Source organism: Aspergillus bombycis, assembly GCF_001792695.1.
Source record: "Aspergillus bombycis strain NRRL26010 chromosome Unknown contig00047, whole genome shotgun sequence".
Taxonomy (NCBI): domain Eukaryota; kingdom Fungi; phylum Ascomycota; class Eurotiomycetes; order Eurotiales; family Aspergillaceae; genus Aspergillus; species Aspergillus bombycis.
Window position 1 is genome coordinate 14259 of NW_019170049.1, and position 26388 is coordinate 40646.

Consider the following 26388-nt stretch of genomic DNA (forward strand, 5'->3'; position numbering starts at 1 on the left):
TGCTGTACTTAAGCCCACTGTGTAAGCCCTGTTGAATGACATGAGCGTTCCCTGGTGCTATTAAAGGCATTGCAAGTGGCACATATTGTTGTCAAATCTCAGGGGTAATGGGGCGTCGGGTGTTATCGTGTCCGCTACAAGCTCATCTGAACCCACTTGAGAAGATGTCATCGGTGGCAACACCAGGAATCAACGTATCTCAACCAACTGAGCCTATTGTAATCCTCGCTATATCATGGTATAGCCCCCAGGGTGCCGAATTATCTAAAGGCTTATTGTCTGAGGGATTTCGATAGTTCGGCTATACTTGATGCCTGAGGCACAGCTTATAGTGCAGGTGTCGATTGGAGAAAGTAACAATTACCGCGAAACTTAATTATCCTTTAATTCTCCATAACCCCTGATGATTAAATTTTGGAAACTCTAGCGTAAGCAAGAGAACATTTCAAAATGCTATCCTACGGATTCTACCCAGTGCTGAGAGCGACCGTGGTTGCATACACACGTCTCTTCCGCATGCATCAATGAACTGGCAGTCAACCTGTTGGAGTACAGCGCTCTCCTTTCAAAACCTAACTCACAGAGGCAACCGTGGCATTGCATCACATCAGGTGGGGGTGGCATGAACAAGATAGCAGATCCTAGAGATATAATCAAAAGTCGACCCCAGGTCACGGCAAGGAATGTCGCAGAACAAAGCTACAGTCCATACGCAGCTCTCAGATACATACATCCTACATTATTTCCCTGGTATCGGTCAAGAGTGTCCTCTTTTGGAACAGTCAGCTGTCTCAGCCCCCCCAATCAATATTTAAGAGGGCTCAGCTACCCAGTTTTCAGTTTCAATTTGCACAACCCAACTCTGTTAGTACTAGAAGCATCTTGCCTCCCAAGACTTCAGTCGATTCGCCCTTATTTTTGTTCCAAACAAAGCCATGTATCTGGGTATGCACAAGGCGTTGAAGGAGGCGCAAGGGGGAAGATATAGACTACCACCGACAAACGATCAATACGACCTCGAGCAGAGACGTCAGCTTCGGACAGCAATCCTGAGGGAATTGGATGAAAAGGATCCAGATGTAACATCTCCATCACCGGCTTTTCCCCTTCTTCCGCTCCCTTTCTTTTTTGGCTGACTACCTGATCAAAATCAATATTACTCTATCAATTTTTTCAAGGAAATGATGAAGTCTTTCTACACCGTAGGTTTAATAATTGGTTACGACTAGCTAATTGGTTTCAGCATTCTGAACTATCTGCAGGACAAGGATCTAGACGGTGAGGAACTAAGAGATTACACCTTTGCCGTCTGTATTCTAATAACAATTGCGCAGGACATGTCTCGCTACATGAATTCATTCAAGCTTATAATCCCACTGATGAACAGAGTTTTAAAGATCTTGCAGAGGTATTCCGCGATTCAGATCTTAGCGGGGACAACAGACTGAGTCTTGGGGGTAAGGTCCTTGGGTTACCATGGCTGCTGAAAAATGCTGACTGGTTTACTAGAGTTCCTTATCGTTGCTTTCCTTGCAGATGAGCGCAAGAAGGGACATCCATATGCTAAGAAAATTGATTGAACAATCCACGCATGTTCGTCGACAAGACGTTACTATAGTTGCGATGGGTATGATGGTTTAAGGTGCGAGGAGAAAGGATAATAGGGTGATATTTTAATTTTGCTCCTGGTTCGATTGATTAAACAAACTCCTGCCAAGAGGTCCAAGAAATACCACATTTTACAACTTCCCATGCCATACTACATTGCAGACTTCAAGAATCAGGATATGGCAAATGAATGGCGTGCTCAAAAGCATCCTAAATTGACACCATGTGTAGCAAAATCTGTGTTATAATTGGGTTCTGGCCATCGTCATCAATACGTGTTGCGACTTAATTTGCATGGTAAAACATGGAAAAGGGAATATGTTTAACCATATACGAAAGGAAAACTTATCCGTGTAATAGTCTGCGCAGCCATTTGGAGTATTTACTGTCATAATCTCATGATTCTCATCCACCTGGAGCGTGATTTTGAGGCTAAAACATATGGCAACCTACACGCTCCTATCTTACAGTTTTAGTGGCAAAAGGGTGGCATACCAAATAGTAAGGTATTGCTCTACGATATTTGTATATTTCCATAAGTTTAGGCCTTTGATGCTATATCATAACCTAGCGATATACTATATTAATATGAACCATCTTGTATTGTGACATATACTGTCATATTGAGGCTCGAACCATGGTACGCGGCTATCAAACTATGAATATTGTGGGTCATTGACTCATTATACATGCATTGGGAACTCTTTTGCCGTTTGCGTCGAATCATTCAGCTGCCGATCTGTTGCAGACTTGCTCTCCTGTGACTTTTGCCTATGGTTCGCTCTTGTAAATCCATTTAGCTTTATCCCTTCTGTTGCTGTTCTTCTTCGTAGTCTCTCATTCACAATAAACCTTACATCATATAATGATCTCATACATCAAAGAGATATTGGGACACATCACAAGAGGCCCCGCCGAGTTCGGTATTTCATTGAACCTTGTACTTCCCATGAATCATGAGTTTTTATCTGTACATTACGTAGTCATTTTGCAATGCAGCCGAGCGCATCCGAGATCTCGAATCACTAGACCCAACAAGCTTGGGATGGAAGTATAAGTAGGCAGAAGTTCCTATACAACTATTCTAAGCTTGAAACTTCTCCTGGTCAAAGCGAGTTTAAAGTCTTCGCTTGCTCTCTCTCTTGCTTGATTTTACTATCCTAAGATGGGGAACTGGAAATATGGCGGTATCACGGCACAACTGCCGGAGGGTCATATCAACAGTACCATATACAATGGCTCAAGGCATGAATTCACCAACTCTGACAAAGCGCCTTTCTTCCACCCTGGCTTCGAATCTAAGCTACAGAGTGTGATCAAAGAGAGCTATGAAGCTGGAGCAGGTGGACAGCCTTCGGCTGCGGTTATCAAGCAAGTGCACGACATTATGGATAAATGTCTCGCCGCATACGTAATGGACCAGTCCTCATATACTGCTTCGGACATCGAGACCCGTCTCTCGCTATCCTCTGAGCAAGCGCTCTCACTGTCGCACGTCCTGGCTGAAAAGGTTAGAAAAGCACTCATTGCAAAACTCTTTATCCCCAATTTACCTCGGACATTAATGACTCGTTACCTCAGCTGCCTATTGATGAAGCTATTTCACGGCTCCTGAAGGATTATGCCGAGCATCTTGGTCGGGAGGAAAGCCAACATGGCCCGCATGACTTCGAAAAGGCTCTTCAGGCTCAAAGGAAAGAGGACGCTCGCAACGTATTTGCTTCTCTACTTAAGATCACAACCGAGGACAAGATCAAAGCATTTGGAAATTCCTTTGCTGAATCGTCGCACAAAGCCCGAAATAACGCCATAGCTCATCTGAACAAACTCAAAGAAAACGGCACTTTTGATGAAGACCTAGTGAAAACCTTTCGAAAGGTCTTGAAAAGTGACATGGAGTCTTATCTGTTCGCTGACTTTTTTGGCAAGATTGACTTAGCCACAGCTGCCAACCCCAGCGCCGATGGTGATCCTAATCTTCAAACTATTCTTGCGACGATAGGAGACGCAAGTGTTGTGCGTGACATACTTTTCCGTGCTCTGCAGTGAGGTCTATATCGGCTTCTATATATGCCGGGTGCTTAGGGTTGTTTGGACTTGATGGCATCCCGTGCTCCTCTCCTCAGTCAACATGTGGGCTGTGGGCTGTGGGCTGTGGGCTGCTATGCAAGCATGCACGGGTACTATTAATTATTGGCTGAGCCGTTCTCGTTTGTCTGAAAAGTATTAGGGCCTTGCTTAATTGTTGAATATGTAGAACCTAAACAGACCCTTTACTTGTTTGTATATCGCTCTCATTACCACGTACGAACAGCCGCGTAGCAATACCACCGCCGCATATTCATGGTCCATTTACCGCCCTTCGAAATTAACCTGAAGACCGAACGTACTGGTCTTTCTTTAAGAACTCCGGCCGCGCTTTTTACGGTACTGATATTTCTCAGTTTGCCCAGGTAACCTGGGAAATATGGCAAGAGCACACTGGGGTGATCATTACTTCGAATATCTTATTTCCAGATCTATTCAAAACAAGACGCTCGGCGATATTGACAGCTATGGGAGAAGTTGTCTATAAAAAATGACATTTGGCTCGGATGATGATCATTAGCGATGTTTCGCATCAGCTATGAACTTTTCGGATATATTACGTTTCTATCAACTAATAGATATCCTGCTCTGCCGGCAGATGGTCTCCATTATTACCCAAGGGGAAAACCAGGCTTTCGAAAGTGCACCCTGTCTTGCCAACCGGTTAATGCTGGCGGTGTCCGCCTCATCCATCCACTGTCAGCTGGGGAGATGCGTGCTATATTTAACCAAGTTCAAGAGGCTCGGCTTTCGCAGGTGAAAAAGGTTACAGAGCTCTCTCATCAGCAACAGGTAACGGATCGTATGGAACCCCCCCAATTAGAAGGTTTAATGCTGAAGGAATTCCCCAAAATGCTCCCAGATATCATGAAAAGGGGTGGGATGAAGCATTTTGGTCATCTGTTTCGGTTTAGATGCGTCCAATTCCTCGAAGACCGAAAAATATCTGTTTCCTGGATGAGCTACCATGGATAGAAAGAGCTCAACCTAGATCACATATGTAATGGATGAACTTCTCTGCAGTACTCTATTTACGAAATCTTTGGCAGGTATTTTGATCTGAGTTAAACGGTGCACATTTATTGTTCGTGATTCTCTAGACAGAACCTGTATCTTCTATTTATCACGTGTGGTCTAAGTCATATTCGCAAAACCAAAGAAGCTGAGGCAATAGTATTCCATGTCTGACAAGAGACGTTATGTCCACTGGCACTCATAGCCGCGATCGTTGACTCTGCGAAATCACCCACTCCATGAGCGATACCATTTCCTTCGCCTCCGTTGGTGAGCGAGGAAGATTGTGGATGGCACTATGCTTGAAAAACTTTCGCCACCTGGGGTCGCAAAAAGACCCATTTAGTATACTTGCTTCTTGCATTGATAGCGGATCATCCTTTCCATAAACATGGAGCGTCGGGATGGAAAGACGCGCCGCATACTGATCTGGAAGCGCCACACAAGGGATCTCAGAAGAGGGGCGATCGAGAAAGTGTGAATATGGTTTACCATGGACCGGTTCCGTGGCAGCTAATCCCCCCAGTAGCATGATTGCCGCACGCCGGACTGGGTCTGGAAGTTGGGCTATTTGATCGTCCTCGGCTGACCGGAGGCGTTGGATGTCCTCAGCAGAGAGCGTGCCGTATAGATTCTGAATATAGGCTTGGTCTGCTGTGACGATTGGCGGCGAACAACAGAAAATCCCAAACCGAACTGGCAAAGGTCTGTCCGGATATAGATCCGCTTGCTCAAGGAGATAGGTGGCTATTATGGAGGCCCCTTGGCTGAATCCGAAGACCCCATCGAAAGGGCCTTCACTCTGAAACGCTTCATGAATCAGATCAAGGGCTGCTCTGGTGGTGAGTGCATCAAAGTCTAAACTCCAGCAGAGATAGGGACCAGGAAAGGCGCCGGCAACGCCTGTAGGGATTTAGTAAGGATCAGATTCATGCTCAGGTAGACGCTACCAACACGGTATATTGGGACTTACCTGGCGCCGCTGGACATTCTACCTTGCCTGCCAGAAAATGAAATTGCCATGTAGGGTCGCAGTGCTTGATCAGCGGCGACATCTGACGCTTCATGACACCCGGATTTGTCCCGAAGCCATGGAGACAAAGTATTTTCATCTTGTTTGGCTGACGTTGTCAAATATGTTCACGGGATTAACAACCAGGACTGAATGCTAACCGAAATGAAATGAAAATCTTGCGCAATAACAAGGAGATCGGTAATTTAGAGGGTTTCCCAGGCACCTTGATTGCGGCGTCTTGCGGGCTTTTCTTTTTCTTGGGGTTGTGAGTTATCTATGTAGGATCCCGCGAGCTGAGGGTCCACCGGCTGCTCAGCTGTATGCGGGTCCTGCACGCCCTACGGCCGTGACGGAGTTGCCCGGGGAGGAACCAAAAATATTAGCCATGTTCGATATGCATGATTCTGTAGATCGCTCTTCATCACTAGAAGAGTGAGGTATTGCACCATAATGTTGTATCTAAGTGATAGTCTTTATAGTGTATCCGATGAAGAATGTATCTTAGATCTCAAGGTCGCATCTATGTACTGCAGATCTCATTCATCCTATAGATTAGAATTAACACGATCTGATGTGGATATATGCTCTGGCAAAGCATAAAGACCGAAAGATTGATTGGAACAGGCTTGCCTTGCCTGCCAGCACATGGTAGCCGTGATGGCTTTATGTATTTAGCTATCGAGGCAATTAACCAATGGAAAAAGCAAAGTTCGAGTCTATCGACTAACTAGCAAGGGGCTACTAGGGTCTAGCGCACACACGAAGGGATACCCAGCCTCCTTGATATGCAGCCGAGCGGGGTCTATCACATTTTGCCTTGACCGATGATAAAAATAGAACTCGGTCGCAGGAAGAACCGAGAAGACCCGGGGAGTTGATGAGGCTCATATTCCCTCCAAGGCACCTGGTGTATCGGACGCACGGGATATTCTTTCTTTCTTTCTTTCTTTCTTTCTTTCTTTCTTCCGTGGTTCGAGTGGATGTGACGAACGTTCCTATTCCAATACCTACGACCAGTTCACTACGGACGGTGTCCATATTCCATACAGCACCAAAGCGGGTGACCTGGCTTTTCGAATCTCTTCAGTTATGTGAAATACTCATCAGAAGGTATATAATAGTCTCGCCAATGATGCTTATGTTGTCATTTTTGTGTGTTGTCGCTTCCGCTGCACTAGCGGCGGCCTCGTCCCTGCATATCGAAGGGCACCGCAATGGACCTCTCATCTTACAAGATGCGGGCGACTTCTTCGTCGGTGGTCGCGAAGTGAAGGCTTTAGTGAATATTGGAGACCGCTCAGACCCGTTAAATGATTATCCTCGGGAAGACTGGATATTCGTGGACCAAATGTACGTGGAGTACCAAATTCCGATGAGCAACGACCTCCCATACATTCTTGTCCACGGCTGTTGTCTCAGCGGGAAAACGTACAAGGATACCCCCGACGGTCGCATGGGCTGGGCCGAATATCTGGTGCGGAAAGGTCACCCCGTCTATGTACCCGATCAGACGTCTCGTGCTCGCTCTGGCTTTGATCCGACCATTTTCAACAGAGTGAAGCTTGGAGAGGCAGCCCCATCAGCCCTGCCGAGGTTGGAGAGCGCGGGTCGTGAGCGCGCCTGGGATCTCTTCCGCTTCGGATACTCTTACCCCCAGGTTTTCCCAGGCCAGCAATTTCCTCTGGAGGCCATGGAACAACTTTCCAAGCAAGTGATCCCGGATTTGAACACCATCCTGCCGGATCCGAATCCCATCTACGCCAATCTGGCGAACTTAGCTAGTATGGTACACGGTGCGGTGTTGGTTGGACACTCGGAATCGGCGTTCTTCCCCTTCCGTGCAGCCCTGAATGATCCTTCAGCTGTCAAGGGTATCGTTTCGGTCGAGGGACAGTGTCCCATGCCAACCGATGAAGAGATAGCTGTGCTGGCGACAATCCCTACGTTGTTTGTTTATGGCGACTACCTTGATCAAGCAAAGGTTTCTCGCCGACTCTGGCCACAGTCACTTCAGGGCTGTGAGGCTCTCGCGGATCGACTCACTGCTGCCGGGGGAAGAGCGTTTGTGGCGGAGCTGCCTAGACTGGGCATCTACGGGAATAGTCATATGCTGATGCAGGATAAGAATAATCTCCAGATTGCGGATTTGATTATGGACTGGATGGAGGAGAACATATCTAACTAAGCTTGAACTTTGTTATGTTTCAGCTGTTGGATATATTGAGGTGCAAGGTTAGATCATCTGTCGATTGGCTTTTAGTCGAGTGGTCGTCGCTTTACTACACAATCTCCATGAATCGCAGTCAGATTCTCATCAACGCCACCAATCTAGAAAAAGAGATAACATTGCACTCTAGTCTTGAGAAAGAGGGAATGTATATGTTCTGGTGACTTTTCGATTTGCTTAAACGGCCTATACTTGGCAGTACGAACCGTTGTAAGATTGGAATTGTTCACACATTGCACACCTGATAAACCTGCAATAAATCGAAAAGTAACGCCTGCGCCTCTGCTGTATACTCGGCTATGACAGCAAGATGCCGGCGACCAATCTTACTGTATGGGGTACTATAGATCTGTACAACTTGCCTACCGGAGAGCAATTGTAAGAGATAGATTCGCAACAAGAGAGGTTTATACTTTATTTTCAACTCTTCTACTAACAGAGCCAGTAGGTTTTAGTATATTCACCAGGGTAGAATTCCCGGTCCATGCTGATATTGCCAACCTTAGTTGAAGACCCATGTCTCCATACGATAGGAATAGATAGTGTTGTGCAACTTTGAGTTTACGATACGTTGTACCATTGATAGCGTGTGATCATCTCTGGTGATATTTCAGGGTTTATCGAGGAGAGGAGAGAGGCAAAATAAGGCAAAGACAAGGCAATGCAGATATTTGGGAAATAGCAAGGGTGATATACATGTTATCGAAACGCAATGACAGCGTGCTCAATATAAAGGCGCAAGTGAAATTTTCTAAAGCTAGTACTCGGAGACATATGTATAGCTGTAGTGAGAAATATCCCGAAATTTTAAATCACGAAAACACATGGTAGTGCACAGAACACACCAAAAGGCAAGCATGCAGATAAGAGATGGCCCAAAAGCCCTAAGCATCATGTGACATCTGATGAACCTTGAGCATGTGCTCTTTCAGATTATCCCCTCGATTGCAGGACTTCGAACAATTCTTCATAGCACATTTATAAGACCCAGGAGAGATATGAATAGTCCTAATGTGCCGCACAAGGTCTGCTTCACGGTTGAAGTGTCGTGTATAGGTGCAGCCCTCCCATCTGCATTGGAGAATAGATCGCGCACTCGCCTCACTATATCCGGTTAGGTATACCGCCATAGGAATTGGGTACAGAGCTACAATAGCGGTACCTTTTATTTGCGTTTGTGCTGATGTTATGCTGTCCAACTCTAGATTGGAACTGGGCTGGCAGCATGTTGGGGCCAACTATGGCGTTCCTTACTAGATGCGCATGTTGATCTAAAGCGGCATTTCCCTCGAACGTGGTGTTACCTCGCGTATTGCTAAGACCACGATTGAAGTTGGCATTGGAAATCTCGGTATGGTTCCCTGGGGTAGTAATAACCTCGTTGAATGGTGAACTAGTCAGCAGGTGCATATTAACGCCCACTTCTGGCCCACATTGCACAGCAGAGCCAGAGCTTATAAACTCTTTACCCCATAAATGGTCGTCTGGCGATTGGGGGTACGAGTTGAACAAGGTAGACGGCATACACGCTGCATTGAGAGATGACAGACTCATGTTACAACCTCCCGTCAGAGGCCCAATGTTTCCACACCCCGGACATGGGGTTATGTTGTGGATAGAAATAGGAGAAGGTGCAAAGTAGAGAGGACTAGCAGTTGAAGAGGCTGGGGCATCGGCCATATTGGTGAGAAGGGATTATTTGAATGAAAGCCTCGGTGGCTTTCCGTGGTAAAAGGCCGTCGATGAAGGGAAAAGCCGGCGACGAAACAACTGGAGTCGAGTATCCAATACGGATGAAAATCCGAGGAATAATATCCTAGATTCGTACACAGGACTGAAGCAAGATATTTGAAGGAAATAGTAGATATAGAAATCTAGGGGAAAGAAAAACAGGAAGAGGGAGAAGCGGAATGCTCCTGCCTTAAGAACACCTTGGTCTCGAGCTATAGCTGATCGAAGAAGTATATATTGGCGATGATACTGTTTTGGGGGAGTGGCTTTTAAGACACCGACCGACTAAGTATTCAGCACGAAGGCTCCTGAAAATCTGTAGCAATGATCCATTTGCTCTGATGTGTACAGTCTTCCCTGTACAAACCCCACTTATTTCCAGCACTATACCTTTTTCACTCGTTTCTTGTCATGCCGGGCGAATTATCTTTTATTCTCAAGCCTTGCGCTCCTGCGCCTGGAGCATCCTGTGGACTCAGTCCAACGCTAGGCGCTAGCTGCATAAAACTCGCAGTTCCCGGTCAATCTGAAAATCCAAACCAATGATTGTTCATTAGGCCTGCAGATAGCCGTGTTTGAACGGCTCAGTGGCTCAGGCATCCCAGGTAGTTACGCTCTATTCCGAAAGTGGTCGCAATGTTCCATCCGGATCCTTAAGCCCTGAATCGGCCTAGCGCTGTCATCAAACCATGTTGATAGATTCAAGCATCCCAGTAAGAATTCAGACAACCTGTCCCTTTGGTAGTCCCTCCCTAGTGATTCTGGGCATTCACTGCAGGAACTATCCCTCTTGATTGGCGTATCATGCTAGAACGGGCGGCTTTGGACGGTTAGGTAAAACAGCTCCCTGTAAGGGTGGAAGGATTGCAGTGTGTGACTGTATTCATTTTCTCGTGAACTTGCCAGGAGCTAGGAGCTTTCACCATGCCGACTATTAGCTTTGCCGTACAAAGTCCATCCATCTAGTCCAGTTTTACGCATCGTGAGATTTGGTCGATCGAACAACATCAATTTCACTACTTTTTAATCTGTCTTAGTATCGAAATAGCCTTCATATAGTTCACTTCCGGGCTCAAGGGCACAAAGTTAGTGTCCGTTTCCGATGCACATAGGGCTGGCATACAAAATATTATCGCATGAAAGCTACTCGCCTTTTACTATCTTCTCAATCGATATGCCGAATGAATAGGTGCGCATCCAAGACCTACCAGGCGGTGGAGATAGGAGTCTAGTTGTGGGCTTTTTCTAAAGAGTATCCTGGTTCAGAGGAATTTCTAGACAGGCGGGCTGTTCCATGGGGGGGGTTTTTTTTTTTTTTGAAAATGAGGGTAACGGCTACCCCCATTTATTTGGGAATCTTGAAGTGTATATATAGGTGCAGTGCCGATTAATTTGAACTTAGCTTTCCACTTTCCATTTTCTCCCTACCACCTTCTATTGTATATTTGGGCATAAGTTGATAGAAACTATTAGTGGCAAATTATGAAGTGTATTATTATATCTAGTAAACTAGATATTAGCAAACTGCCCTAATCATGCCAAGATTAAACTTGGTGTTCAGTCAACAAGTCAGTACGGCCGGGAGAGTGGCTCAGAGTCCTTGTACTTCATGCATTAAGTAAATCAATAAGTGCGTATTGTCACTCACACTCAACAGAAATTAAAATAAACATGAACAAAAGGCTCGTTATCTCCCGGGGGTCATTGTACCAGCTAGGGCATACCTCAGATAACATCATAACATCATTCGGGCACCCTCCTTGTAGATCTAACTGAATCCCTATTCGGACACTCGCAGGTTTCGCCCTAACAGCCACCCCAAATTCAAAGATATTATTACTTCAAGAACTACCAGCTATGAACGCCGTCAGAGTCGAACAGTACGGATCCGTGGAGAATTTGATATACCGGAAGATTCCAAAGCCGGATAAGCCACAAGGAAAGGAGCTGCTTATGAAGTAGGATCCATCATCCACGAACTTATACTCACCGAAGTCTACTCACAAATGCGATAGGGTAGAAGCTTCTGCTGCCAATCCAATGATACCATGTCAGGAATGGAACATATGGTGACGCACCAGGTATTATCAGTTCCATCGCGGGCAGAATAATATACCAATCCGGTACGTGTAGACTATTATAACTTCGTTCCTCGCCCATTCCATATAATGGGGTATGACGGCGCTGACACAGTTCAAGAGGTTGGCCCGGAATGTACCAGATTCAAGCCCAGTGACGAAGTCTTCTATGTATCATCCCCGACAAAACAAGGAGCCTACAGCGAGTATCAATTAGTCTCAGAGGTCACCGTCGGGCATAAGCCGAAATCATTGCATTTTGTCGAAGCTGCCGCGATGCCACTAACACGAAACCGCTTATAAGTCCTTATTAGACCGAGTGGAGATTAAAAGGGGAGAAAAGGCGGGTATCCTGATAATTAGCGGAGCCGGGGCCATGGCATCGCAAATCGCGGTGGGTACTCGGTTTAACTGTCGTGATTACCACGGTATCACGACCTGAGACGACCGGGTTCACGAAGAAGATGGGAGTGACTTGCATTATCAATCATCGGGAAGACTGAAGAAGCATATTGATGAGCTTCGTCTTGATGTGCATATCAAATAAGCAGTGATTCGCTCTCACAAATCGGTGTATGCTAATTCTCGACACAGGTATGTGTACATCGCCCATTCCACGGCACAGTACCTTGGTGTTTGTTCGGATATCGTTGCTCCGCTGGGTAAGGTTTGCTCGATCGCTCAATCTACCGATATAAACATGTATGGCACTCAGTTTATGTCCAAGTCTCCAACTTTCGTCTGGTGTTGGCTTGGATCGAGGATGTACCATGGGCTAGAAACCGATCAAGGGGAAATTTTGGAAGAGCTCTCAGCTCTTATTTATGCAGGCAAGATTAAAGGCCACTTGGCGAGGCGACTGCAATTGGATCTTGAAAGGATTAAAGAGACACATAGGACCCTTGAATCTGGCAAGGCTATTGGAAAGGTCGGGCTTGGCTTATTGGAAGGTGGATGGAGTTAAGTCTTCTTCAATCTCAGAGTACTGCATCGCTTCTTACTGAGTAACCTTTTATTTTCGTGCAGTCCAGTCTCTCATCTAGAACCCGTATGTCTTTCATATAACAGAGCTCTAAATGAATATGAGAAGTGGCACATGCGCGTTTAAGTATTCAACGCGAGGATCCGGTGACTCTCAATAAAGCCCACTGTGAACATAGTGCTAGCAAATTTCTAGATACGACTTGCTATCACTCTGTGATGTATCCTAATGTATAATTCCAGCTCGAGTATTTGGACATGCGATATTAAAGACCTAGCCGACGATGATGTCATCAGCACAGCCATCCCACAAGACGGAAGCATACCAATTCATGAACCCCGCTATATGTAATTTTCCACTACACAAACAAAGCAATAAGCACTACAGAAATACAATCCCGATAAAGAAGAATTAATCAGAGCAATGCGCCGGTTTGTCAGTCATAATTCATTCCATTTAACGAAGGTTGAACATACTAATGCCCAATAGACAATCCTAATCCGCTACGACTCCGTAGAAATCTATCAGCAATACGGAAGCATCATTGAGCAAATGTATTCCCGGCCATCGATTGCCCTTCCAATCGACCCTTCAATGTACCTTTCTCACCCATAAGTACAGGACCAAAGACAAATTCGCAGAAAAGGGGGCCACGGAACAGACGTTATTCATCTCCATGAGGAGCATGCCTCCTATACATACTACTTCGTATGATTATAGTCTCGGTTAGGTCCGGTTATACTAATGATGCGTAGATTCGTCGCCCCGGAGAATGTTTCCGTTGATGACCTGAAGGGGGTTCAATTTCCTGAAGGTATACACGTCGATATTCACCAAGAGGCATGATCGTTGTGTCTTGTTCGACTGGATGGGTAAATGAATCCTACAACTACGACTGTGGACAAGGATTATACAGAAGTGTGCTGCACAATGGGAAACACCGGATCTGGAAATCAGATACAGAGAACCCCTTGTAGTAAGTAGATAACTATTATAAGTAGGAAAACATGCCCGAAAACTGCAAGGTGCTCGGACGTAATTCACTCTGGTAGTGTTCCAACGCCATCCAGTCCGAGAAGAATAAACCTATGTACCATCTCATCCAAATCGTTTCTCCTACCATGGCAAATAATAACTATTACATTTAACTTCGTAGTGAGGTAGAAAGAAGGAGAATATTCCGACGATATCCATGAGCATCAACCGTCGGATATTGTGTGTAACTAATGCCCAGCACTAGCAACATCGCTAGATAGATTAGCAGGGGGATAGAAGAACGCAGCAACACTGTACAAAACGTTAGCACTGAACGGAAAAGCATGCGGTACTAGATACGTGAACATACCCAATAATAACATAGGCCGCAATCAGAAGAGCGCCTTCCAGATAGTTACTGCGACCATCCAACACCAAGAAGTTCACCACGAATGCAGTGACGAAGAGAGAAATAGTCTCAAACAGCGTGAAGTACAAGGACATGTCTTTGTCCATACACCAGCCGAGAATAACCACCAGAGGGGTGACAAAAATGGCTGTCAAATGTCAGTTAATACATGTCTTTTGATATAGGTTTGATGGAACTCACCGATTTGGATACTGCTACCAACGGAGACACCGATCGACAGGTCCATTTTGTTCTTTGTAGCCACACTAACAGCGGTAACGTGTTCCGCTGCATTTCCAACAATGGGGAGAATGATGAGACCGATAAAGGCCTCACTGACGGATGAACTTTCGATCATCTCGGGAATTGCGTCCACTAGAAACTCAGCACAGACAGCGACCAAACCAGTAGAGAGAAGCAGCATGACAACTGCAGCCGTGCGTGACATTTCCGGTTCTGGGTGTTCCGGTGCTGGTTGGAGCGTCTGCGGGTTGACAGCGGTGGGCATTCGGGCTGCGCCACGGGCGAATTGAACCGCATTTCCGACAGGCGGGGGGCGGTTCATTCGAGATGGGAGGGAATTTGTACGTCGGAGGCCGTTGAGATTTCCAGATGGATCACCCCGGACGTGTATGGGGTTTGGGAGTTAGAGAAAACAGTGTTTGACAACAGAGATGGGATAGCAGGACGGAATGGAGTGCGTCTCTTGGGAGAATCTAGGTCCTGTAGGCCCTTCTCCAATCCACTCTGCTCCAGAGGAGGCTCCGATAAATGAGTGTTGAAGGATGGACGAGCATTGGTGGCTTTGTCCATAGCGGTCGTCTCATTTGCCTTCTCTGCAAGCTTCTGTTGCTTCCGCATCTCACGTCGTTTGGCTTTGAGTTGTTTCTTGGAAAGCTTTACTTTACTAGATTCCTGACCGAAGTCTCGGAAGTGGGGTTCGAATTGGTTCGCATCATTGTCTGCGTCGTAGCGAGGATCATCACCGATATCAATAGCACAGGATGCGGGATCCTCCGTGGGGATCGACGTTGAGCGATGAACAGAGTCGGGCGTCTCGCTGCTTCCCGTCGATGGCATTTCCGACAGAACCTGCTTGCGGAATGATGGAGTGGAGGCGGTGCCCTTGGAGCTAGTGCTCGATTTTCGATGTCTGCGGTACTTCATCGCTTTCTTAATACGTTTTGCAGTGCTCCACGACGTTGTCGTGTCGTCGGATTCGTCCGATGAACTGCTGGAGGAATCTGATGAATGGTTCATGAAATCGGCCAGAACACCAGGGTGGGATTCCTCATCGATGATCTGCTGTGGGATACTAGCATAAAGGTAGGAATGGGACTTGAGTTGGAAGACAATGTACAGGATGTACACCAGAAGCAGGACCTATTCAACAAGCATTAATGGGGGGTATTTGGAGAGCACCAAGAATATTCGCCGCTTACCACACTAGTTCCGCGGCTGACTTTCAGAGTATACTTATCAGCAGCTGCATTGTCTGACCATGAGGCATGGAAAGCGGTCGGCAAAAGCAAGCTCATGACACTCAAGCTGAGAAGACATGCACTCATTTGAGTGACAGTGCTGTTGTAGATTTGTTCCTGGAAACGAAGACCTCCCAAGAGGAAGGCCATTCCCATGATGAGCAGCAGATTTGCTAAAATGGAGCCTAACAAGGAGGCTTGAACCACTCGGATTTCATTCTTGACCAGTGCAATAATGAAGATAATTAGCTCTACGGCATTTCCGAAAGTGACGTTGATGAGAGCACCGATGGTGTCTCCCAAACGACTAGCGACACTTTCGGTAGCATGGCTCAATAAACCGGCCAGTGGAATGATGGCGATGGCATTCATGGCAAAGATAAGACCCGGGCTTAACCCAACAGCCTCAACAGCAATGCCAACGGGCACGAATACGAGCAGAACATTGACCCAGCTGTGACAAAGGGCATGCTTCGTATGTCTGGCGAACCGGATGCTGCCATCCTTCATACGGACCAAAAGTCCTCGGTTGGGGGTAGACTCTTGTTCCCCATCGGATTTTTCAGGATTCGACCCTGGTGTTGCCAGGGTCCCAACGGGATCAGTCACTTGTCCATTTTGCTTGGAGGTTGCGGTCACACCCACAGCGGGTTGAGGACCGAGAGCACTGGAGGGAGTTTGAGTCTCAGGAGCAGAACCACGAGAGGACGCGTGAGCTTTCGCCCACGAGTGAATCCGGTCTAGAGGTCGCATCAAATCGTCAGTCAAGAAAGCCCAAAACTTGATATTCGACCCAGTTGGGGGTAAAGAGGGCAAATTCACTTCTTTGAAGCTGGCGGCCAGCTCTTATCCAGAACGGGAAAAGCAGATAAAGCAGATAAGAGTGGAGAGGAATGGAGTGGAGCAGGAGGGCAACTTACGCATGTATTTCAGAACCAGAGATCGGTGGTCACAGGGGCAGGGGACTAGGTCGGATCCCTAGGCAGTAATTGCAGATATTGCAGAAACAAAAACCCAGAAAAAGAAAAAGAGAGGAATGGAAAGAACAGGACAAGCTTCAGGGGATTCCCCGGAGATTTGCCTCAGTTTTAAGAGGCCCTTGGCGGCAAGTTGCTTAGTAGCTAATGATGTTTGCCAAGACGGAATGATCATCGCAATGCGAAACTCATTGGATCCATGGACCAGAACGACGTTAAAAATAATTACACGGTTGAAATGAGCACTTGGTTGGGACACTGCGCCACGTCTATGGTTTCTAGTCGGCCCTATGAGCAGCAATCCTGAACGATCGGCTATTCTGTCATAGTGATTGGCTTATCTCCGAGATATCTTCTATCAGTGATAGTTTTGTCTTCCATGGTTGCAGTCATCATTCATCCCGGATCTTGCCCTGACACTGTACCACTGGAATGAATGACCAACTGGGAGGAGTTCAAGTTACGCACGATGATGGTGGGTTTTTTTTTTTTCTCCATTTGGTGACTATGTAAGGGGGCGTTCATTGTTGTCACCCATGGCTCTCCCTGTAGGGTGAAGCTAAGACCAAAAGAATAATGAATTAATTAATTGAAAAAGGAAAAGAAAAAGAAAAGGTAGGGCAAGAGAGGTCAGTGGGGAATGACGCCTCACTCTGCCATGTCGATCCCCAGCCGTGATTGGTGGAATTGATGTCAGGGGCTGAGAGTCCGGTCCTCGGAGAAGACTCGCCGAAGCCCCGATTCCTCCAGCCGTATCGTCTATTACGCATTGCGACCGCCCTTACCCACCCATTATGTCATAGGGACCGGTATGGTATGGTAAGTGAGCAGTGTTCCCGTTAAGCTGTTATCTGCGGTGTCATGCTGATCCTTCTTGCGTTATGATTCTCCCTCCGTCCAGACTATACTAGGCAGTCACTGTAGTATTCAGTCACTTTTCCGGAATGTTGAGAAAGGATCCGATACTAGGCATCCATTTCTTCCCATTCTCATCAAGCGTACAGGACATCTGTACGTTACTCAAGTTGGAATCGCAATTATGGTTGTTCTCGACCGGTGGGATCTTCAACCTCTCCACCAACTCCCCACCGCTGTGGCTGATGGGATCCCACTCAATGAATCATTAGTTCGATAACATGAAGGACACTAAACTTTTCTCTTTATGCGCCCTATTGATTGATAGTCTGGACGACGCAGTAGATCATTTCGATTGTATTCTGTCACTTCACAACGCAGAGTGCGTTGAATTAATGCAACAATTCTCATGAAATCACATTCTATCCCTTACTCGGGGGAAGCCTCTAGAATATTTGTCATGCACCGTTACACGGCATCCTCTCCAGCTAAACTGACGCAGGATTGCGTATGATGAAGTCCTTTCAATATATGTAGTCGTAAGAGGCCGTTTTAGTCAAATTAGGGCTCCTTCGTGTCGTCATGTGAACACTTCCCTAGAACGGTAAAGACTTCACCCGCCAAGGGTTTGGATGGCGATCATGGCTAGTCTTGAGAACAATATCTACACATGAGTAGTTATTGTTTTCATGTATCATGATCTCGATTATCTTCCGCTTATCGGTTTTTATTTTTGATCTTTCGCGCCTTTCGCTAATGTCCTCCCCGTTAGTTGCATGATTCAAAGAAGCTCCCACAGCCAATCGATTTGTCACGTGCACATGCCCATATGATGATAGCCCGATTCAACAACTGGTATCACCTTCCTCCTCGAGAGTACATATCCGTGTTATATCGAGGACCCGGAAATATATCCCGAGATATTGGGTAGGTGGGCGCTTGGTCTATAACTAGCTCTTAAGTAGAGGACAGTCCCCAGCGCAGAGGCTTTCAACCTTATGTCGGCATTTGGCTCGGCACGCGCCATGGATGGCAGGCACGGCAACCCGAGCCGCTTGCAGCCGCCGATTTAATGCGAGCTGTTTAGAGTTCGTGATACTGGTAGCTAAATCTAGAATTGAAAACTTTTCTTTCCATCACATCCAAACCTCCATGTAACATATACGGCGACGGTGGCTACATACCGGACCGAGTGCGTTAGCAGTCCGCTATACCTAGCATGGCTCCTCAAACAAACAGTAATAACTCTAAATCTACTAAACTCTTAAGGTAAGCACCGTTTCCCCTCACTCGCCATCAATTGGAGCAATGCTGAGTATCACAAGTATATTGAATCCGGCAACATGGAGATCACGCCTGGGGCTGGACTCCCGGTCCTTCCTCATGATGTTGAAAGGTGCATTGCCTCCAACGATCGTAATCGCAATGTTCGTATACAGCTTTCGCTGGGCATAGAACACGATGATTGACTTGCTCCAGACACCAGAGCGATGCTGTCGCGGACATCACGTTGACCATCGGATATTTATCCGCCCTTATCTCGATACTGTCGCAAGCGTTGACTCCGCGCGCCAAGTTCATGAAGATCATGTTCTTCGATCTACTATCAACCTGTGTTTCCGCGTCGCTTTGCTGTCTGACGATCTACTGTGCCGTTAAAGCCAGAGAGCACAATACTCCTTCGGATGCCAGTGAGAGCGTCAAGAATGGCTATAGTAGTGACGCCTGTGCCGTATCTGCCATTTGGTTAATCTTCATGATATGGTTCGTCCTGCCCTCCAGTCGTGCGCGCCACTAATTATTGACGAGGCATTTGTTTTCCTTGAGGTATTCACAAAGCATAATACTAATACCAGAGCAGGGTAGCTAACACCATCCGTGCGTGGCACCCTATGGAATTGCAGGACCCTATGGTTGCCTTTTCGATCTTTGCATCTGTCACTATCACGCGAGCCGGGACCTTCGTGACAGTATCCGAGGGATTGGCATTCGTCTCGAGACTGCTGAAGGGCTTTATGATCGGTTTCGCCATCGCGACGGGTGTATCCTTATTGATATTACCCATTACCAGTCGACGTAACGTTTTCCACGATATTAAGGGCTATGTGGCGCAGATCGATGCAGTCCTGCAATCGCAGATCGCATTCGTAGAGCATACCCCTCAGTTACTGGCCGGGGGTCGGGGGCTTTTGAATAGGACGCGGACGGCTCAGACGGTTCGCGATGCTGACAATAACCCTGGATCTGATCTGGAGTCACGACAGAAACAGCTAACGGCGTCGATCACGAAGTTGAATGCCCTTCATGGCAAACTACAGTCCGATCTGTTTTATGCTAACGATGAGTTTGCATGGGGAAAGCTGTCAGCAAGTGATCTAAACCGTATTGGCGGGTTATTACGAAGCATTTTATTGCCTCTGGCTGGAATGGCTCAGCTGCCGGATGTTCTGGATATGATCATCAAGAACGAAGGGCTACGGGAGACCGGCAGGGGGTCGGAAGGTGAACCTGGGGACGAGCTCCTGAAGCAATCAGAGAAGGAGAAAGTCTCAGAGACTCTCCATGAGCGTTTGACTGATGCGACCCGTCTAACAACAGCAGGATTGCAGTATGTTTTGTTGGCACTTGAGCTAGCCAAGTCCAAGCAACTAGAGAGAAAGCCCAACGAAGGCGGTGATGAGGAGTCCAAAGGCGAGGCAATTAGTCCACTTGATTCAGATTTTACGTCTCGATTTGAACAACAACGGATCAAGTACTTTGAACGGCGCAAGGATCTCCCACGATCTTTGGCTAGCCTTGAAGCATTCTCGGCGTCCGAAAAGGTTGACGATATGTCGAATGACTCCAGAGCCGTCGTGCCTGACTCTGATGTTAGACAGGAGTTTTTCTTAATTCTGTACATGGGCCACCTACAGGAGAGTCTTCTCAACGGGGTGCTCGATCTAATTAAATTCGCGGATAGCAAAACTACGGACGGAACAATGACAAAGAGCAGACCAATCTTCCCCATGCAAAGCTCTGTACGAGAATGGCTATCGTTAAAGTCTGAGAAGAATGAATCGAGTGGCTCCGACAGCAGGCAGTCTTCCCAATCCAATCCCTCCTCAGTCCATGCAGAGGATGAACCCGACCGATTCCCTGATCCCGAGCATCTACCTCCAGCTAATCTCCTGGAGAAAGCGAGCACTATCATTCGCTTTATCTCACATGTTATCAAGTCGGAGCAAAGTATTTTTGGATTTCGCGTTGCGGCCGCAGCATTCTCAGTCGGCATATTGGCATTTTTACACCAGACCCAGAACTTCTTCATTCACCAGAGGTGCATCTGGGCTATGATTGTCATTGTGATCGGGATGAATCCAACCAGTGGGCAGTCTATGTTCGGCTTTGTCACCCGTATTGTAGCTACCGCTGTCTCACTAGTCTTGAGTCTGGTCGTCTGGTACATTGTCGATCAGAAAACCCCCGGTGTCATTGTATTTCTATATCTGGCCAATGTATTCGAGGTAAGAGTTCGTCCACTTTCTACTCACTCTATTTCTGACGTGCGCTCAATAGTACTACTTCTACGTGAACGTCCCTCAATACTTCGGCGCTTCCGTCATCTCAATCGTCACTCTGAATGTCATCGTTGGATATGAACTACAGGTGGGTCTATCAATTCACACGGACAACGCAAAATCGCTAATCAACCCAGGTTCGCAAACTAGGAATAGAGGTCGCAACCTCCAACGGCCAGCCATACTACCCCATCTACCTCTTCGGGCCCTACAAGCTCGCCGCCGTCGCCGCCGGATGCGCCATTTCCTTCTTCTGGGTCATCTTCCCATACCCGATCACCGCGAAATCCACATTAAGAAAATCCGTCGGTCGAGCACTGTTCGTCCTCGCCAAATTCTACAGCTGCATGCATACCACCGTCGAGCTGTGGCTCAACGGCGAACTAGGCACTGGCCAAGACACCCGCTCAGCATCGTACAAGCTAGAAACATCGGGGCACAGAATCTTCAAAGAAGAAATGATGCTGTTGAACCAGCTCCGCATGCACAGCCACTTCAGCACGTACGAGCCCCCAATCGGCGGCAAATTCCCCAAAGCAACCTACGACCACATCATCTCCGAGATCCAGCGCATGCTAACCAGCATGGCGCTGATGGCACACACAACTCAGCATCTCAATGTCTTGTCCAGGGAATCGGAAAGTTCTCGTCCCTCGGAGGAAAGATGGGTCTCTCAGCTAGCCTCGATCGCGTTACAATCTGCCGATTTCCACTCTCACTCTGTCACCTCGCTGCTTTGCCATTTGTCGGCTTCGCTGGCGAACGCCCAGCCGCTGCCCCCATACTTGTCTGCCGGTGGCTCTTTCCCCTTGGCCCGGCATTTGCAGAGGATTGACGGTGAATTGTTGAGTATTCGCCATGTGCAGGATCCGGCCTTTTCGGCGTTTGTCACCCTGGAGGTGTTGAGGTCCGTGGTGGGCTTTACTTTGAGGGATTTATTGAGGTAGGATCTTTCGTGACTCCTCTTTCGCATGTACTGACGTATCATAGTAATGTGAAAACGCTCGTCGGGGAGCTTAAATTCGACAACTATACCCGGGGCACGTTGGAAGACGCCGAGTCAGCGAGATTGTTATCGACAAACACTGAGCCATGATGGACTGTTGAACATAACTCTTCAAATTTATATAACTCTAGATATTATTATTGATACCATCATAAATAAGACACGATAATCAGCTAGTGCCCCTTATGTCCAGATCGACATGTCTTAATATGTTCAAAATAACTCAATATACCTTCCCACCAACGAACCCTGGATAGACACAAGCCAGCATGACCACAATTAAGACATATGCATCACCCCAGAGAACAAATTAATCGCTCTTAACCCACCAAATCTTCTCCCCCAACGCCGACATAGCTCCATCCGCCTCGATCCCAAGCCGTTCAACCAGCCCATCTGATCCAGCCTTAACCTCAACTTTCGTCGACGTCGCAACTCCATCATACTCAGATCCAAAGACCCAGTCATCCCCAGAGACATGCACAATCTCCATGATGAGCGAGTCTGGGAGTTCTGCGGGATCTACGAAAGACATGCAGAGTCTCGGGACCGTTGTGGCGTTGGTTAAGGGCGGGATGATGGATTTCTGCGAGCAGCTTTCTGTGAAGTTGAGGGTTGGGTAGGCGGGATGGGTGTATAAACCCGCGATGTTGGCTGGAGGTAGAGGTGGAGGGAGGGGTGGGTTGGGGATTGTTGGGTACAGCGATCGTGGATCGGGGGTGATTGTCACGTTGAGGACTTTCTCGGCTCTGGGGTTTTGTCAGTGTCAGTCAGTCAGGTCTGGGCAGAATGCAGGGTATGACTTGGCTGGACTTGGGGGGGAGGGGGGAGGGGGTACTCTTTAGCCCAATCGAATCTATCTTCCTCTGGAATGCCCAGAGCTTCGTCGATGATGTGGTAGGCTAACACACTTGCAACCGCGTTCGTGGACATCAGGTTATTTCCTAGGATCGTGATCCCGAGCTGCACGTCCGGTAAGAAGATTACCATGGATCCGAAGCCATATATGGCGCCGGTGTGTTGGACCACCGCGTGGCCTTTGTACGATTGCAGGATCCAGCCGAAGCCGTACAAACTGGGTGCTGAAAATGGTGGAACTACTGTCGGGAGAACAATGCTATGTGCGCCTGTGACTGCAGCATGGCCGGCCGGAGATAGGGGTGGCCTGCGATGGATCATGGCGCGAAGCCATTTGGCGTAATCGGTTGCGGAAGAGAGCACCCCCGACGCCCCGCGGAGAATCTTCGGGGATGGATAGCCTGCATCTTTGAATTGGTGGTCTGAATCGACGTAATAGCCATTGGCGATGTCTTCGTTTGCCGCCTGGGCATCGGTGGGAGTAAAATAGGTCTCTGTCATGTTGAGAGGTTCCCAGATTCGGCTGCGCAGGAATTCTTTCAGTGGCTGGCCGGTCTGTGTCTCAAGTAGATAGCCAGCTGTCATATACAGGAGGTTTGTATATTGCCATTGTGTGCGAACAGGAGCTGTTAAGGGCGCATAGCGCAGCTTGGAGATAAGTTCGGGAATGGTGATATTTGCGTTGGCGATCCAGTCATGGCGTGGTAAGCCTGAGCGATGAGACAGAATATCCTCGAGTGTAACATGAGTCGTGGCCCATGGGTCGTCGAGAGCAAACTCCAGTAGAAGATCATGCACTGGCGTCTCCCATTGGATCTCGGGGTAGTTCTCGTTGTCATCTACGAGAAGGGAGATCGCTGCTGCCGTGAATGCTTTGGTTGTGCTGGCTCCTTCAAACAAGGTGTGTTCTGTGACGGGCTTTGATGTCTCCGTGTTGGATATACCGTAGCCCTATGTTTCCGTGTGAGAGGCAGCGACTGACATTGGCGTCGTTATGTGTATACTAACCTTGGCGAAGATATCTTCTCCACGGACTACAGATACTGCGAGCCCAGGGATGCTGAAGTGCTCTAGGGCCCAGTTGACTTTCTTTTCGAAGGCCTTGTTTAGGGGAGATGCATCGTGGTCATCGCGTGAGATTTGATGGGCGATGCAACTGGGGAGAGCCCACCAGTATAGTAGAGCAGGAGGCCAATACATAATGAATCTAAATTTATATAGACTCGCATGTATGCAATGCGAAGTGTCTGGGAACAATGTATAAAACAACTTGATAAGTGATTTATAGAAAGATAGAAAAGACAAGCTTAGATATTAAAAACAGCGAAACGGGGTGTAAGGCTAGAGCAAAAGCGACGAAGTCGTAATCGCTTAACTTCACAAAGGTACTTTTCCGAAACGGAACGCCTGATTCTTATACCCCATACAAAGGCGCCATCCCGTTTATGCAGCCAAGCGGATCGATTGCCGAGATTCTTATTGTGATTTGGTCGTGGTCTGTGGATGTCAAGCAGGCCAAGACCTTAGTATCCAATGTAAGCCTCGTCTCCAAGAGAAATACGAGGTATGATGCCACGCGACAGCTTAACATCGGGCTAAACTAGTGCCGGGCAAACAAAAGCATACGAAGGCCGCTATCAAGTCATGTATCTTCAACCCACTGCGTCCATGCACAATGACTACATAGAAATCCTGAGTCTTAATCTTTACGCTCTATGTCCAGTCCAAGTCATCTGGGAAACGGTCAGCCTCACTAACATTCTGGGAGGTAGGAAGTGCCCATTCCGCTATCTGGGGAAGGGGACTAACGAAAAGTAGCATGATAGAGAGATCAATTGAGTAATCTAAGATACAATTATATAAGAAGTTCATTAAACCGGTGACGTCCACCATTGTCGTTCGAACACTGGCATGCATTTCACCATGGGTGGAGGGGCGCTCTGCCACTTCACTAGCTCCGCCTCGGTGTTGTATTGGGTGTGGTTAACAGTCTTGTGGACGTACCCGCGCACGTCCTTCGCCTCCTGTGCTTCCTTGTATTCGTATGCGACGTTCACTGAAGGCACGGCGAGGATTTTGCCCCGATCCAACTTCCAGAGATCTTTGGCGAGTGTCATTGGCTCGCCCATGTAGCACTCGTCCTTGTCTGAGCTGCGAAATGCAACGCTTCGCCGCAGAAACGGATCCGCGTCTAGGGTGACCATTCCGCCCCAGCAGGAATAAACCTGGATCGGAAGAGATTGATCCCATCGAGCCGCACTGTCAAGATGGTCGAAGAACATGTCGTCGTGCAGCCAATGCTTGGCATCGTGAGTCACTTCGAAGAACAGATTGCCCGACATGGAGCGCGAAACCCAGGAGTCGTAGAATTTTTTACCGTGGGTGTTCCAGTCAAAAGCGCAGGTCATTGATGCGGACTGTAGAGTGTGCTGATGTAGTAACTCAAGGATATCTTCAGCGCAGAGCACGACGTCGTTCACAAAGACAATGGTAGGTTTGGAGGCAAGCCGACTATGTTTACTCCTGCTCTCTTCCAGTAAGGGTTCCAGGGCGAGGTTGCGGAGGTGCGATAATGCCGTAATGCGATTTTCCCCCCCAGCTTTGGGGTCCAGGTAGCTTCGGGAGAGGAAATAGGGCACGCCCATGGCGGCGAGCTCAGACTTTAAACCAGCAAGAATAGCGTATGTACCGTCCGTCGATCGGCCCTCCACGATCGATAGCGCACAGTACTCGGGCCCTAGATAGCGGATTGCCTCCATTATAGCGCCCATGAGCGGAAGAATGATGTGGGTAGCTTGGTAGAGATCCAATGCGAAGTAGTATTGAATCCGGGAGGGCCCGGACGGTGAGGGCCGCAGATGTTCATATCGGGAGTCAACGGACACGGAGCAGTCCAGTTTAGCAGTAAGACTCATATCATGCTTTATGATACTGCAGACAAACTCCGAAATCTCAGCATTATTATAAGTGTGTTCCTTAAGCTCTATGGTTGAATGCAGCTTCTCGGATACGATTGCGGGGTCGAAGTCTATGCAGGACTGTGTTTTGTTATTTACTCGGATGGCGTCCTCCATTATTGATGGTCCCACGTTGGAATTGATGTAGAGGAATGCCAACGAAAGGAGGGCCGCTGTGGCCACGGCAAGCCGTAAGACGTGGCGCTGGGCGAATTTCCAGTCCATTTTAAACCCACGAAAGCCAGTAGCGAGCGACATTAGATGCTCAGACCTTGAATGCTGAGATCTGAATTTGCGGAGCAGTCTGCTACCGGACGGTGATATGGATTCTGAGTCTCCGTGGGTTAGGATATTGGGAGTACCACCGGGCTGCGAATGAGTTTCGGTAGACAAAAGACGTTCGGGCAAAAATTTAACTCTAGCCAAGGTAATCCACCCACAAGGGCCCCTGTCCAATACCTGTACACAGTAAATCCTAATCGGGGATTTTGGAATGTTTTGTTCAAATCATTCGCGAGGTTGTTGTTATGGAGACCCATCAAAGCCCACATCCTCGATTGATAGGCA

The 26388-nt window shown here is 47.6% G+C and overlaps 7 protein-coding genes across 7 annotated transcripts; 3 read left to right on the forward strand and 4 right to left on the reverse strand.

The window, feature by feature from the left end:
* Nucleotides 1–4909: 4909 nt before the first annotated feature.
* Nucleotides 4910–5822, reverse strand: ABOM_005742 (uncharacterized protein; the record flags this gene model as incomplete). The annotated part of the gene is made up of 2 exons (XM_022532871.1): nt 4910–5613; nt 5684–5822. 2 exons carry the CDS (start codon nt 5820–5822, stop codon nt 4910–4912), a joined length of 843 nt encoding a protein of 280 aa, XP_022388721.1.
* A 1035-nt stretch (nt 5823–6857) lies between these two features.
* ABOM_005743 (uncharacterized protein) lies at nt 6858–7910 on the forward strand (the record flags this gene model as incomplete). The annotated part of the gene is made up of 1 exon (XM_022532872.1): nt 6858–7910. One exon carries the CDS (start codon nt 6858–6860, stop codon nt 7908–7910), a length of 1053 nt encoding a protein of 350 aa, XP_022388720.1.
* A 5256-nt stretch (nt 7911–13166) lies between these two features.
* ABOM_005744 (quinone oxidoreductase) lies at nt 13167–13589 on the forward strand (the record flags this gene model as incomplete). Its single annotated transcript, XM_022532873.1, has 4 exons — nt 13167–13178; nt 13233–13297; nt 13365–13451; nt 13499–13589. 4 exons carry the CDS (start codon nt 13167–13169, stop codon nt 13587–13589), a joined length of 255 nt encoding a protein of 84 aa, XP_022388776.1.
* A 377-nt stretch (nt 13590–13966) lies between these two features.
* ABOM_005745 (putative membrane bound cation transporter) lies at nt 13967–16361 on the reverse strand (the record flags this gene model as incomplete). The annotated part of the gene is made up of 5 exons (XM_022532874.1): nt 13967–14030; nt 14089–14275; nt 14329–14611; nt 14749–15510; nt 15570–16361. The coding sequence occupies 5 exons, from the start codon at nt 16359–16361 to the stop codon at nt 13967–13969; spliced, it is 2088 nt and encodes a 695-aa protein (XP_022388775.1).
* A 2422-nt stretch (nt 16362–18783) lies between these two features.
* On the forward strand, nt 18784–22096 carry ABOM_005746 (uncharacterized protein; the record flags this gene model as incomplete). The annotated part of the gene is made up of 6 exons (XM_022532875.1): nt 18784–18867; nt 18927–19224; nt 19307–20946; nt 20999–21088; nt 21138–21943; nt 21991–22096. 6 exons carry the CDS (start codon nt 18784–18786, stop codon nt 22094–22096), a joined length of 3024 nt encoding a protein of 1007 aa, XP_022388725.1.
* Nucleotides 22097–22316: 220 nt separating this feature from the next.
* Nucleotides 22317–24064, reverse strand: ABOM_005747 (serine hydrolase domain-containing protein; the record flags this gene model as incomplete). The annotated part of the gene is made up of 3 exons (XM_022532876.1): nt 22317–22755; nt 22845–23815; nt 23873–24064. The coding sequence occupies 3 exons, from the start codon at nt 24062–24064 to the stop codon at nt 22317–22319; spliced, it is 1602 nt and encodes a 533-aa protein (XP_022388724.1).
* Nucleotides 24065–24735: 671 nt separating this feature from the next.
* On the reverse strand, nt 24736–26079 carry ABOM_005748 (glycosyltransferase family 69 protein; the record flags this gene model as incomplete). The annotated part of the gene is made up of 1 exon (XM_022532877.1): nt 24736–26079. One exon carries the CDS (start codon nt 26077–26079, stop codon nt 24736–24738), a length of 1344 nt encoding a protein of 447 aa, XP_022388719.1.
* Nucleotides 26080–26388: the final 309 nt, after the last annotated feature.